Source organism: Bos mutus, unplaced genomic scaffold (assembly GCF_027580195.1).
Source record: "Bos mutus isolate GX-2022 unplaced genomic scaffold, NWIPB_WYAK_1.1 CTG201, whole genome shotgun sequence".
Lineage (NCBI taxonomy): Eukaryota > Metazoa > Chordata > Mammalia > Artiodactyla > Bovidae > Bos > Bos mutus.
Window position 1 is genome coordinate 370,974 of NW_027219464.1, and position 14,249 is coordinate 385,222.

General features: G+C 41.5%; 1 protein-coding gene across 5 annotated transcripts in view; it reads right to left on the bottom strand.

Moving 5' to 3' along the window:
- LOC102288035 (ATP-binding cassette sub-family C member 4-like) overlaps window positions 1–14,249 on the bottom strand; it is a 146,271-nt gene that overhangs the window by 92,025 nt on the left and 39,997 nt on the right. For all 5 annotated transcript variants that reach the window (XR_011463454.1, XM_070366752.1, XM_070366750.1 and 2 more), the window contains exons 12-15: window positions 8,621–8,818; window positions 6,261–6,401; window positions 5,480–5,517; window positions 4,737–4,831 (exon numbers count right to left, since the gene is read on the bottom strand). Coding sequence is in view for 4 of the 5 variants with exons in the window: in XM_070366752.1 (XP_070222853.1) it covers window positions 4,737–4,831; window positions 5,480–5,517; window positions 6,261–6,401; window positions 8,621–8,818 (472 nt within the window). In the remaining variant the exon portion in view is untranslated. The remainder of the gene's footprint in view (window positions 1–4,736; window positions 4,832–5,479; window positions 5,518–6,260; window positions 6,402–8,620; window positions 8,819–14,249) is intronic.

The following is a 14,249-nucleotide window of genomic DNA, read 5'->3' on the forward strand; positions in this document are numbered from 1 at the left end:
CCTTACAATGCTGTGTTAGTTTCTGCTGTTCAATAAAGTAAATCAGCTATATGTATACATACATCCCTTCCCTCTTGGACCTCCCTTGCCCCCATCCCTCTCCTCTAGGTCATTGCAGAGCACTGAGCTAAGCACCTTGTGCAACATAGCAGCTTCCCACTAGCTATCTGTTTTACACATGGTAGTGTGTATATGTCAATCCTAATCTTTCAATTTATTTCCCTCACCTCCCCATTCCTGCTCTGTGTCCACACATCTATTCTTTACAGCTACGACTCTAGTCATCCCCTGCAAATAGGATCATCTGTACCCTTTTTCTAGATTCCATGTTGCTGTTGTTTGTTCAGTTGCCAAGTCGCATCCAACACTTCGTAACCCCATTGACTGCAGCACGCCAGGCTTCTCTGTCCCTCACCATCTCCCAGAGTTTGCCCAAGTTCATGAATTGGTGATGCCATCCAACCAGCTCATCCTCTGTCACCTTCTTGTCCTTCTGCCTTCAACCTTTCCCAGCATCAGGGTCTTTTCCAGTGAGTCAGATGCTTACATCAGGAAGCCAGAGTATTGGAGCTTCAGCTTCAGCATCAGTACTTCCAATGAGTATTTAGGGTTGATTTCCTTTAAGACTGACTGGTGTGATCTCCCTGCTGTCCAAGGGACTCTCAATCTCAAGTCTTCTCTAGCGCCACAGTTCTAAAGCATCAATTCTTCAGTGCTCAGCCTTCTTTATTGTCCAGCTCTCACATCCGTGCATGACTACTGGAAAGGATATAGCCTTGAGTATACAGACCTTTGTTGGCAAAGTGATGTTTCTGCTTTTTAACACACTGTAGAGGTTTGTCATAGCTTTCCTGCCAAGAAGCAATTGTCTTCTAATTCCATGGCTGCAGTCACCATCTGCGGTGATTTTAGATCCTAAGAAGAGGAAATCTGTCACTGACCCCACATTTTCCCCTTCTGTTTGCATGAAGTGATGGGACTAGATGCATGATCTTAGTTTTTTTTAATATTCAGTTTTAAGTTGGCTTTTTTACCCTCATTATTCACCCTCATCAAGAGGCTCTTTAGTTCCTTTTTGCTTTCTGACATTAGAGTGCTATCACCCACATATCTGAGGTTGATATCCTCCAGCAATCTTGATTCTAGCTTGTAAGCCATCTACCCCAGCATTTCACAAGATGTGCTCTATGTATAAGTTAAATAAACAGGGTGACAATAAACAACCTTGTTGTACTCCTTTCTCAATCCTGAACCAATCAGCTGTTCCATACAGGTTTCTAACTGTTGCTTCTTGATCTGCATACAGGTTTTTCAGGAGACAGGTAAGATGGTCTTTAATAGTTTCCATAATAGCTTCCAATCTCTTTAATAGTTTTCCATAGTTTGTTATGATAAACACAGTCAAAGGCTTTAGCTTAGATAGTGAAACAGAGGTAGATGTTGTTCTGGAATTTCCTTGCTTTCTCTATGACTCAGAAAATTAGTAGTTGTCTTCTGCTTTTCCCCAGTAGCTTATTGGACACCTTCTGACCTGGGGAGCTAGTCTTTTGGTGTCATATCTTCTTGCCTTTTTATGCAGTTCATGGGTTCCTTATGGCTAGTACAATGGAGTGGTTTGCCATTCTCTCCTCCAGTCGATTATATTTTGTCAGAACTCTCCACTATGATCCATCCGTCTTAGGTGGCCCTACATGGCATAGCTCATTGTTTCATTGAGTTACACAAGCCCCTTCACCATGATAAGGCAGTGATACGTGAAGAGGCTAGATTCCAAATGTATGCATTAATACAAGTATTTTTTTGTGTGTTTTCTCTTTCTGACTTACTTTACTTTGTGTGACAGACTCTAGGTCCATCCACATCTCACAAATGACCCAATTTCATTCCTTTCTGTGGATAAGTAACATTCCAGTTTACATGTGTGTTAGTCACTCAGTCCTGTCCAATTCTTTGCAACCCAATGGATTGTAGCCTGCCAGGCTCCTCTGTCCATGGAATTCTCCAAGCATGAATACTGGAGTGGGTTGCCACTCCCTTATCCAGGAGCTCCTCCTGACCCAGGGATGAAACTCAAGTCTCCATCTTTGCAGACATATTCTTTACCATTTGAGCTACCCGGAGAGCCCCCTCCCCGATCCAGTGTCTATATGTACCATAAATGAGATGAAAAGACAGCCCTGAGAATGGGAGAAAATAATTACAAAATAAGTAACTGACCAGGTGTTAATCTCCACAATATACAAACAGCTCATGCAGCTTAATATAACAAAAAAAAAAAACAACCCAATCAAAAAATGGGCAGAAGACCTATATAGACCTTTCTCCAAAGAAGACATACAGATGGTCAAGAGGGACATGAAAAGATGCTCAATATTGTTATTTGAGAAATGCAGATCAAAACTCTAATAAAGTATTATCTCACACCAGTCATAATGCTCTCATCAAAAAATATACAAACAATAAATGCTAGAGAAGGTGTGGAAAAAGGGAATCTTATTGCACTGTTAGTAGGAATGTAAATTGCTACAGTCACTATGGAGAACAGTATGGAGGTTCCTTAAAAAATTGAAAATAGAACTACCATACAACCCAGAAATCCCACTACTGGGCATATACCTGAGAAAACCATAATTCAAAAAGACACATGCACCCCAGTGTTCATAGCAACACTATTTACAAAAGCTAGGACATGGAAGCAACCTAAATGTCCATCAACAGATGAATGGATAAAGAAAGCATTTAAAATTTTTGTTAAAGACATCCTTTAAATAGTATGTAATGCTTTACTATATATATTCTAAATATTCTTGTGAATAGAGAAATTCATGTTAATAGTGAATATTAGTCTGGCAAGCCAAATTTTGAATTAATCACACAGTTGGGGAGGAGGAACACTGTAATCTAAGGGTAAGAAAGAGAAGGAATCCTAATTCCAGACACTGGACTTCCCCTGCTTAGCTTCTCAAGTTATTAGTGAAGCCCAAGAGATGAGCAGTGTGGAAAGAGGAGCTTTGCATACCTGGGAGGGAATAATGCTTTTATTTATGGCCCATGCAGCCAGAGGATTTCATCCAAGATCAATACAAGTCTGTTTATTCAGAAAGAATTGGAACAACCTGAACCATAGGGTGGAATTCATTTGTAATCCCCTTCCTGATGTTCAAGCTGGTTTTAGAAAAGGCAAAGGAACCAGAGATTAAATTGCCAACATCTGCTGGATCATAGAAAAAGCAAGAGAGTTCCAGAAAAATATCTATTTCTGCTTTATTGACTATGCCAAAGCCTTTGACTGTGTGGATCACAATAAACTGCGGAAAATTCTGAAAGAGATGGGAATACCAGACCACCTGATCTGCCACTTGAGAAATTTGTATGCAGGTCAGGAAGCAACAGTTAGAACTGGACATGGAACAACAGACTGGTTCCAAATAGGAAAAGGAGTTCGTCAAGGCTGTATATTGTCACCCTGTTTATTTAACTTATATGCAGAGTACATCATGAGAAACGCTGGGCTGGAAGAAACACAAGCTGGAATCAAGATTGCCGGGAGAAATATCAATAACCTCAGATATGCAGATGACACCACCCTTATGGCAGAAAGTGAAGAGGAACTCAAAAGCCTCTTGATGAAAGTGAAAGAGGAGAGTGAAAAAGTTGGCTTAAAGCTCAACATTCAGAAAACAAAGATCATGGCACCCGGTCCCACCACTTCATGGGAAATAGATGGGGAAACAGTGGAAACAGTGTTAGACTTTATTTTTTTGGGCTCCAAAATCACTGCAGATGGTGACTGCCGTCATGAAATTAAAAGACACTTACTCCTTGGAAGGAAAGTTATGATCAACCTAGATAGCATATTCAAAAGCAGAGACATTACTTTACCAACAAAGGTTCGTCTAGTCAAGGCTATGGTTTTTCCTGTGGCCATGTATGGATGTGAGAGTTGAACTGTGAAGAAGGCTGAGTGCCAAAGAATTGATGCTTTTGAACTGTGGTGTTGGAGAAGACTCTTGAGAGTCCCTTGGACTGCAAGGAGATCCAACCAGTCCATTCTGAAGGAGATCAGCCCTGGGATTTCTTTGGAAGGAATGATGCTAAAGCTGAAACTCCAGTACTTTGGCCACCTCATGCGAAGAGTTGACTCATTGGAAAAGACTGTGATGCTGGGAGGGATTGGGGGCAGGAGGAGAAAGGGACGACAGAGGATGAGATGGCTGGATGGCATCACTGACTCGATGGACGTGAGTCTCAGTGAACTCCTGGAGTTGGTGATGGACAGGGAGGCCTGGCGTGCTGGGATTCATGGGGTTGCAAAGAGTCAGACAAGACTGAGTGACTGATCTGATCTGATCTGATCTGCCCATCCATATAATGTTATAAGATTTAGCTAAAGCACCTACTAGAATACATAGTAGCTACATATTTCCAGTGGCTGATTTTCTCAATATGCAATCCTGGCTTAAGTACAAAAATTCATTATGGAACAAGTTAAGAGTCTTCATCCAAATTTTTCTTCTTCTGCTGCTGCTGCTACATCACTTCAGTTGTGTCCGACTCTATGCAACCCCTAGTAGATTTTTAAAATAATTATTCTAATTAATTCACAGCGTAAATGCAATTCAGATATTTAATCTATTAAGACATTACTGAATTACTCTGAAAGCCCTCGTTGCTCACACAGACTCATTGTAAGCACCTTAAACTCTGGTATTCTAGAGTAGATGACTCAAATTTACCTGAATAAACTCTTAAGTACCAGTTCAGCACAAATACTACATCTTCATCTTCTTTCAAATATCCCCCAAAATACAGGTCACTTTGTACATTCGCCCTATGGAACAGAAAATTTAAAATATTACACTATAGATATACATAGAGTTTACACAGATATCACCAAAAAATTACCTCAACTCAAGAAATGTATATTATGCTGGAAAAATATGAATCACGACTTTCAGTTTTCAAAATTTTCTGTGAAGACAGACTTAGAAAATGAACTTGTGGTTGCCGAGGGGAAGGACAGTTAGAGAGTTTGGATGGTCATGCACAAACTGCTAGATTTAAAACAGGTAACCAACAAGGACTTATTGTATAACACATGGAACTCTGCTGAATGTTATAATAACGTGGCAGACAGGAGGGAAGTTTGAGGGAGAATGGATAAATGTATATGTATGGCTGCGTCCCTTCACTATTCAAAAGGAACGATCACAACATTGTTAATCGGCCACCTCCCACTACAATATTAAAAGTTCAAAAAAATTTTTTTTTCTATAAAGAAGCTGCTGAAGGGAGGGACATGGGGAGAGACCACAGGGTGATCAATACCACCCACAGTAACTTTCATCTTTCTTCAGGGAAACTACGTGAGGGTCAGAAGAGGAGGCTGAACAAGCCCCATCTCCCCCCCTGAGTCTGTGGGAAAGTGAGGCTTCGTGTAGACTTCACAGCTCTTTGGGTCAGGCCAGAAATCACTCACCAGAATGCAAGCCACCAATCCTGCAGGATGTAGGCAACCTGGAGCAGGAAACAGCAGTCACTCAGACATTGACATCACTGAGCCTCACACCCTGCTCACTAGGATGGAGGACAGAAAGGCTCCAGAACATGGAGATGCTCCTTCCAGCTCAGGTCTGTGCCAAGCCCCACACCCCAGAGGACCACAGGTCAGGGGGAGGGCATCTTACATGTTAATATATTTAAAAGAAATCCCCTTTTCCCTAGAAGACTTTGCTCCCCAAATATAATGTACTTCAATGCAAATCCAAGTGGACTCCAAAGTCAGTAATAACAAAACAAATGTTGGGATTTTGGAAAGCAAAAAGCTTGTCAGGTACAGTGATGGTCAGTTCTGGGTGTCAGCTTGGTTGCGCCAGTCTCAAGTGATTCAATTAAATACTCATCTAGATGTTGCTGTGAAGGTATTTTGTGAATGTGGCTTACATCCATCATCAGAACCTAAATAGAGGAGATCACTCTCAATACTGTGGTTGCCTCATCCAGTCAGACAAAGGCCCTAAGAGCAAAATCTGAGGCTTCCTGGAGGAGGAAGAAATTCTGTCTCAAGATATCAGGGTCAGCTCCCACCTGAGGTTTCAGTCTGCAGGCCTGCCTTTCTGATTCCACATTCACCAAGCTAGGCCCACAACTGCATGAGCCAAGTCTTTGAGATAAATCTCTTAATACAAATATATTAAAAGAATTATAAAATACAATATAAATAACTGAGTGTACAAATCAAAATAAACTCCCTTACGTACCTGAGCTGCTATGTTTACTAGAATAAGGAAGATGATGACAGGCCAGTGAGCACCAGCTGTGAAGTAATTCTTAAAGGTCTTAAAACCAACTTTTCCTTTCAAATGGTACTCTAGAGGTAGCACAACCTGTATATTCTCAGTCTAAAAGGGAAAAAGAGCAGTGAGAAATGGAATTTTAAAAAATGAACCTCAGCACTCATTATCCGAGAAATGCAAATCAAAACCACAATGAGGTATCACTTCATGGCAGTTAGAATGGCTGTGATCCAAAAGTCTACAAGCAACAAATGCTGGAGAGGGTGTGGAGAAAAGGGAACCCTCTTACACTATTGGTGGGAATGTAAACTAGTCCAGCCACTATGGAGAACAGTGTGGAGATTCCTAAAAAAACTGGAAATAGAACTGCCAAACGCCCCAGCAATCCCACTGCTGGGCATACACACCGATGAAACCAGAATTTAAAGAGACATGTGTACCCCAATGTTCATTGCAGCACTGTTTATAAAAGCCAGGACATGGAAGCAACCTAGATGTCCATCAGCAGATGAATGGATAAGAAAGCTGTGGTACATATACACAATGGAGTATTACTCAGCCATTAAAAAGAATACATTTGAATCAGTTCTAATGAGGTGGATGAAACTGGAGCCTATTATACAGAGTGAAGTAAGCCAGAAAGAAAAACACCAATACAGTATACTAACGCATATATATGGAATTTAGAAAGATAGTAACAATAACCCTGTATGCGAGACAGCAAAAGAGACACAGATGTATAGAACAGTCTTTTGGACTCTGTGGGAGAGGGAGAGGGTGGGATGATTTGGGAGAATGGCAATGAAACATGTATAATATCATATATGAAACAAATCACCAGTCCAAGTTCGATGCATGATACTGGTTGCTTGGGGCTGGTGCACTGGGACGACCCAGAAGGATGGTATAGGGAGGGAGGAGAGAGAGGGTTTCGGGATGGGGAACACGTGTATACCTGTAGCAGATTCATGTTGATGTATGGCAAAACCAATACAAAAAGTAATTAGCCTCCCATTAAAATAAATACATTTATATTGAGAAAAATAAAATGAAAATGAACCCCAAATTTCAAGAGTTCAACAATGTCCTCCTCTGCAAAGCTGTGGGAAACAGACATATCTCATACACTGATAGGAGTGCAGGATGGTCTATCTCCTATAGAGAAGGGTGTGGGAATATCTGGCCAAACCACATATGTGTTTACCCTTGGACCCAGCCATCCCACTCATAGGAATCTATGAGAAATAATCAAACACCATTCACATGAGGTTATTCACTGTTGGGGAGCTTTCCTTAAAATAGAACATGACTCTCAACACACACACAACAAAATCAATTAATGTATAAATGCAGAAACTTCCTCTAAAATAACACACAAAATGATATGGAGCTAATGTATCCCTCCAGATGACTTGTGTCATTCAATGATAGAAACATAAAACATACTTGGGACTCAAAACACTAGCCAAATACAGTAAACTGAGTTCACAGAGAGTTAGAGTTACATAGCACGTTGCAAGCATATGATCTGAATCTATTTAGTTCCTAAATTTCAGAGAGTGATTCTTGAGTTTAGAAAATGAATCAGAATCATTCCAGGCTCCTGGGTTTGCATATCAAGGAATATCTGTGTATATTTTTAAGCAGGATCTAGTGCATTTCTCTCTGGAGGATTTAGAATGCGTTGTAGAGTCACAGAAGCCTAGTGTGTCCTCGGCTCTCTCCTGGCCACTGGGATTCAAGGTCGATAAGATGTGGTTCTCGGTCTTGAAGGGTAAGAAAGGAGGATGGGAACTAACACTGAAGTGTCTACCATGTGTCAGGTCCTTTGCACATGTTATCTCTGACCTATCACAAACCATCTAACACTGAGGCAAAATAATACCATCAGTCACCTGAGTGCTAGAACATTCCAACATACAGGAAAAGTAGCTGATTTAACGTGGCAACAGCAGGACTCAGTCTAAGGGGGTCTTCACATTAAGCCTTGGGACGTATAAGGGAAACTGGGGCCAACCAACATGAGTAGGATGTAACTATGGTTAACTGAAGAGTTCTCAATCAGTGTGAGCCACATTCACTCAGAAATTTATAGCAGTGCACCCACTGCTGATGTCCATAAGATTCTCCATCCTACACTCAAAGGGGAACCCCGAGCAGGCTTGATTCCTTCATGCTCTTCTATCAGTTCCATGGAACAAGACTTTGGGAACCTTAGGGTCTACTTTGGGACAAATGAAGAAGTCATGAGCAGAGCAGACTGAAGGTCTGTGAGACCACCAAGAGCAGACAGACCCGGGCACACTGCAGGATGAGAAACTCACTTCTTGGTCTTCTGGAGCCGCATCTTTCAATGAGCGTCTGGGAGACTGGAGAGACTGAACCAAAGACTCAGAGATCACAGTGGGAGTTCCTGGAACTGGAGATGGTGCAGATTGCTCATTCCCCTTCTCAAAACGGGAAAAAATATCTATCCCGGATTTCAGGAACTCAGAGTAAGTTCCTCTTTCTATCACTATCCCCTGAAATAAAAAGTTGAGAGGAATTAATTTATATTTGATAATGTTAAACCAACCTAAATACTAATCAAGAAAAGCTATTTTGTCTTAAATTAACATTCTTGAAAAAAATGATCCCTGGTTCTAGAATTCTTGTTGAGAAATCTAATTCAGTCATCTCAGTACAGAACTGATAATTGGGTTCTCTGCCAAACCTCATCCCTATGTTAGGTGCTGGGGGATGTGAAAGAAAGGTGTGCTCATGTGTTAAAAATGGAGGCCGTTGACATGACTACCATGGGCACTTAGGGAAGGAAGAAGCATGGAGGTTGGTGGCAGGATCAGCATAGTCTTTTTAGACAACATGGGAATTGAGAGAAGCCTCATGTGACAATTCCAGGAAAGAAATTTAAACTTAACCCAGAGGTGGGCACAAGTACATCTGCATACAGGTAAGAGTCTCTCATTAAATCTTCACTGACCACTGTCACTGTCACACTATCATGTGCCTGGCGGGGATAATAGAAACCAGCCCTGGACAGAAAATCCATGAGAGGCCTCTCCATGGTCTCTACAACTGCCCCCACACACTCAGCAAGTTCCCAACTGAAAATTCAATATTCCACTTTTTAAAGTAATTAAACAAGGAAGTCATGGGGCTGGGGTGGCTCTGAAGCCTTGGAGGTCTGTGCCCACAAACCAAAACCTAAGTCAGAATCAATGTACTCAGATCCGAGAAAAAACTTAGGAACAACCAACCACAAGCAGCCAACTAGGCTTCCCCAAATCAGGTAACTGCTTAAGCTACGTCCAATCAAATAATTTTCTTTGAACACATGTGACACTTCCTTGCAGTTTCCTTCCCTTACAAAGTCACATAAAATAATGTGCAGACGTTTTGCTATTTTCTGACCCCATGAAACCAGACTCAGCTTATTCACTCAGTAGCAAAAAAAACATCAGGGGAAAAAAAAAAATCTCAGCATGCAAAACACATCAAATGAAAGCAGCTGTGGTTAAGGCAGCTCAAATGGAGGGAACTGGCCAGGACACTCGCTGGGACCCCTCTCACCCTCTCCCCTGAGGGGGTCTACTGGGAGAAATGCAGGGAAGCCTTTGGGTACCATCTGATACTGAAAAACTAGAAAATTATGCAGGATATATCAGGTCTTGTTCCACTCGGGAGGCAAAATTCACACACCTCTTTAATGAAATCACCACATCAAATTTGTAATATGTATGCACAATGAAATGACTGGTGGTATAAAGATAGAAATTTCACTCAATGGTCAAGCATTGACAATTCTTGGGGGGATGAAAGGACAGCCATTCCCCATCTGCTGTGAACAGAGGGACCAAACAAACAGTAAAGATGAACCCCAACTCATGCAGGGGTGCTCACCAGGGGGCAAATAGCTGTTTTGTGAGTACTAAAATTGGGTGTAGTGTCCTCAAAGGAAGCAATAAGGGGACCCCAAAATATCTAGGGACTGGCTAAATAGGTTATTCCCCTGCCACTGATCCTGTGCTCATAACACTGCACTGTCAACACGGGTTTACACGCTAGAATCACCCCCTCTGCACATGAAATCAACTGCTCTCAAGCTTGAGAAACCTTAGCCCCTCCCCCCACTCCTAGAGGAGTGGAGAGGAGTTAACACATGGAAGTGCTTCCAGAGAGGCAGGGGTTCTGTATTTTAATAATCTTTCTTGGAGCAGAGATTCATTTCAAAAATCAGGGATCTGACCAAGGGCTTGTGGAGCATTCATAGGTTAACAACAAAGGTGCTGAGACCCAGAGGTAAATGAGCCAAGGAATGAAGCATCAAATGACCACCAAGTCTGAAAGCTTCTCACTAATCTCCATCCCACCCCTAGTCATGCTAGGAGTTGTTGGTGGGATGGTGCCTCCTCCTCAAAACGATGTGTTCAAACATGACACCTGTGAACATGACCTTATTTGTATAGAGTCTTTGCAGATGTAACCGAGTTAAGATGAGATCACAGTGGAGCAGGGTGACCCTAAGGCCAGTAAGACTGATGTTGCTATGAGAACAGAAGAGACCCAGACTGACACGGGGACAATGGCCATGTGACATCAGAGGCAGAGACCACAGCACTGCAACTGGAAGCCAAGGAACACCTAGGAAGGCCGGTGAACACCAGAGGCTGGAGGGAAGGATTCTCCCCTGGAGCCTTCAGGGAGAGCCGGGCCTGCCAGCACCTGGATTTGGGACTTGAAGCTTCCAGAACAGGGCGACAATAAACTTCTTTTGTTTTAAGTCACCGAGCTTGAGGTACTTGGTTACGGCAGCTCTAGAAATGGATACTCTAGCCTGAGCCCACACTTCTGTCTTCTCAGCTTTACTAAGACTCCTAACTGCTTGGTCACCCCTCCAGTGACCATCAGAGAAATCTCTTAACTCCCACATCAGACCACATCCCTCCTGTGCTCTGGAAGATCCAAGACTTCCATCCCACTTCTGGGCTTGCTGCCCACTGCCTGGAGACCAACTCCCGCTCATGCCCCTGCTCACTTTCCACAGACCCCCTGGTCTTCCTGCTGTTCCTCCAACCTGCCAGGTAGCTCCTTCCTCAAGACCCCCTGTCTCAGACCCCCTCCCCCAGGTGACTCTGTGGCCACCAAGATCATGTCACTCAGACCCCATGAGGCACCAGCTCCTCAGGGAGGCAAGGATGTCACCTTCTTTGTCACATCCTCCCCATGAGAACAGGAGCCCTGTTAAGGCAGGGCCTTGTCGTCCTGCTGCAAAGGCTCCAACATGTATCCGGCACATAGAGACTTGTGCAAGGAGACCAGAGACTGGAGACACCAGCAGAGAGGATGTCTCTGACCCGGGTGCTTAGCTACCCAACCTCGCTTCTGGTGCTAATGGACTATGCTCTTTTTTTTTTTTTCTTTAAATTTTTTGTTTTATTTTATTTTTTACCTTTACAATATTGTATTGGTTTTGCCATATATCAAAATGAATCTGCCACAGGTATACATGTGTTCCCTGTCCTTAACCCACCTCCCTCCTCCGTCACCATACAACCCCTCTGGGTCGTCCCAGTGCACCAGCCCCAAGCATCCAGTATCGTGCATCAAACCTGGACTGGTGATTCGTTTCATATATGATATTATACATATTTCAATGCCATTCTCCCAAATCATCCCACCCTCTCCCTCTCCCACAGCGTCCAAAAGACTGTTCTATGTATATCAATGTCTCTTTTGCTGTCTCGTATACAGGGTTATTGTTACCATCTTTCTAAATTCCATATATATGCGTTGGTATACTGTATTGGTGTTTTTCTTTCTGGCTTTCTGTATAATAGGCTCCAGTTTCATCCACCTCATTAGAACTGATTCAAATGTATTCTTTTTAATGGCTGAGTAATACTCCACTGTGTATATGTACCACAGCTTTCCTATCCATTCATCTGCTGATGGACATCTAGGTTGCTTCCATGTCCTGGCTTTTATAAACAGTGCTGCAATGAACATTGGGGTACACATGTCTCTTTAAATTCTTGTTTCCTCAGTGTGTATGCCCAGCAGTGGGATTGCTGGGGCGTATGGCACTTCTATTTCCAGTTTTTTTTAGGAATCTCCACACTGTTCCCCATAGTGGCTGGACTAGTTTGCATTCCCACCAACAGTGTAAGAGGGTTCTCTTTTCTCCACACCCTCTCCAGCATTTATTATTTGTAGACTATTGGATCGCAGCCATTCTGACTGGTGTGAGATGGTACCTCATAGTGGTTTTGATTTGCATTTCTCTGATAATGAGTGATGGTGAACATCTTTTCATGTGTTTGTTAGCCATCTGTATATCTTCTTTGGAGAAATGTCTAGTTATTTGGCCATTTTTTGATTGGGTCATTTATTTTTCTGGAATTGAGCTGTAGCAGTTGCGTGTATATTTTTGAGATTAGTTGTTTGTCTGTTGCTTCATTTGCTATTATTTTCTCCCATTCTGAAGGCTGTCTTTTCACCTTGCTTATAGTTTCCTTTGTTATGCAGAAGGTTTTAAGTTTAATTAGGTCCTATTTGTTTATTTCCAGTATTCTGGGAGGTGGGTCATAGAGGATCCTGCTGTGATGTATGTCGGAAAGTGTTTTGCCTATGTTCTCCTCTAGGAGTTTTATAGTTTCTGGTCTTACATTTAGATCTTTAATCCATTTTAGTTTATTTTTGTGTATGGTGTTAGAAAGTGTTCTAGTTTCATTCTTTTACAAGTGGTTGACCAGTTTTCCCAGCACCACTTGTTAAAGAGATTGTCTTTAATCGATTGTATATTTTTGCCTCCTTTGTCAAAGATAAGGTGTCCATATGTGCATGGAATTATCTCTGGGCTTTTTATTTTGTTCCATTGATCTATATTTCTGTCTTTGTGCTAGTACCATACTGTCTTGATGACTGTCGCTTTGTAATACAGCCTGAAGTCAGGCAGGTTGATTCCTCCAGTTCTATTTTTCTTTCTCAAGATTGCTTTGGCTATTCAAGGTTTTTTGTATTTCCATACAAATTGTGAAATTATTTGTTCTAGATCTGTGAAGAATACCATTGGTAGCTTGATAGGGATTGCATTGAATCTATAAATTGCTTTGGGTAGTATACTCATTTTCACTATATTGATTCTTCCATTCCATGAACATGGTATATTTCTCCATCTATTAGTGTCCTCTTTGATTTCTTTCACCAGTGTTTTATAGTTTTCTATATATAGGTCTTTAGTTTCTTTAGGTTGATATATTCCTAAGTATTTTATTTTTTTCATTGCAATGGTGAATGGAATTGTTTCCTTAATTTCTCTATTTTCTCATTATTAGTGTATAGGAATGCAAGGGATTTCTGTGTGTTGATTTTATATCCTGCAAATTTACTATATTCATTGATTAGTTCTAGTAATTTTCTGGTGGAGTCTTTTAGGTTTTTTCTATGTAGAGGGTCATGTCATCTGCAAACAGTGAGAGTTTTACTTCTTCTTTTCCAATTTGGATTCTTTTTATTTCTTTTTTTGCTCTGATTGCTGTAGCCAAAACTTCCAAAACTATGTTGAATAGTAATAGTGAAAGGGGGCACCCTTGTCTTGTTCCTGACTTTAGAGGAAATGCTTTCAATTTTTCACCGTTGAGGATAATGTTTGCTGTGGGTTTGTCATATATAGCTTTTATTATGTTGATTTATGTTCCATCTATTCCTGCTTTCTGGAGAGTTTTTTATCATAAATGGATGTTGAATTTTGTCAAAGGCTTTCTCTGCATCTATTGAGATAATCATAGGTTTTTTTATTTTTCAATTTGTTAATGTGGTGTATTACATTGATTGATTTGCGGATATTGAAGAATCCTTGCATCCCTGGGATAAAGCCCACTTGGTCATGGTGTATGATCTTTTTAATGTGTTGTTGATTCTGATTGCTAAAAAATTTGTTAAGGATTTTTGCAT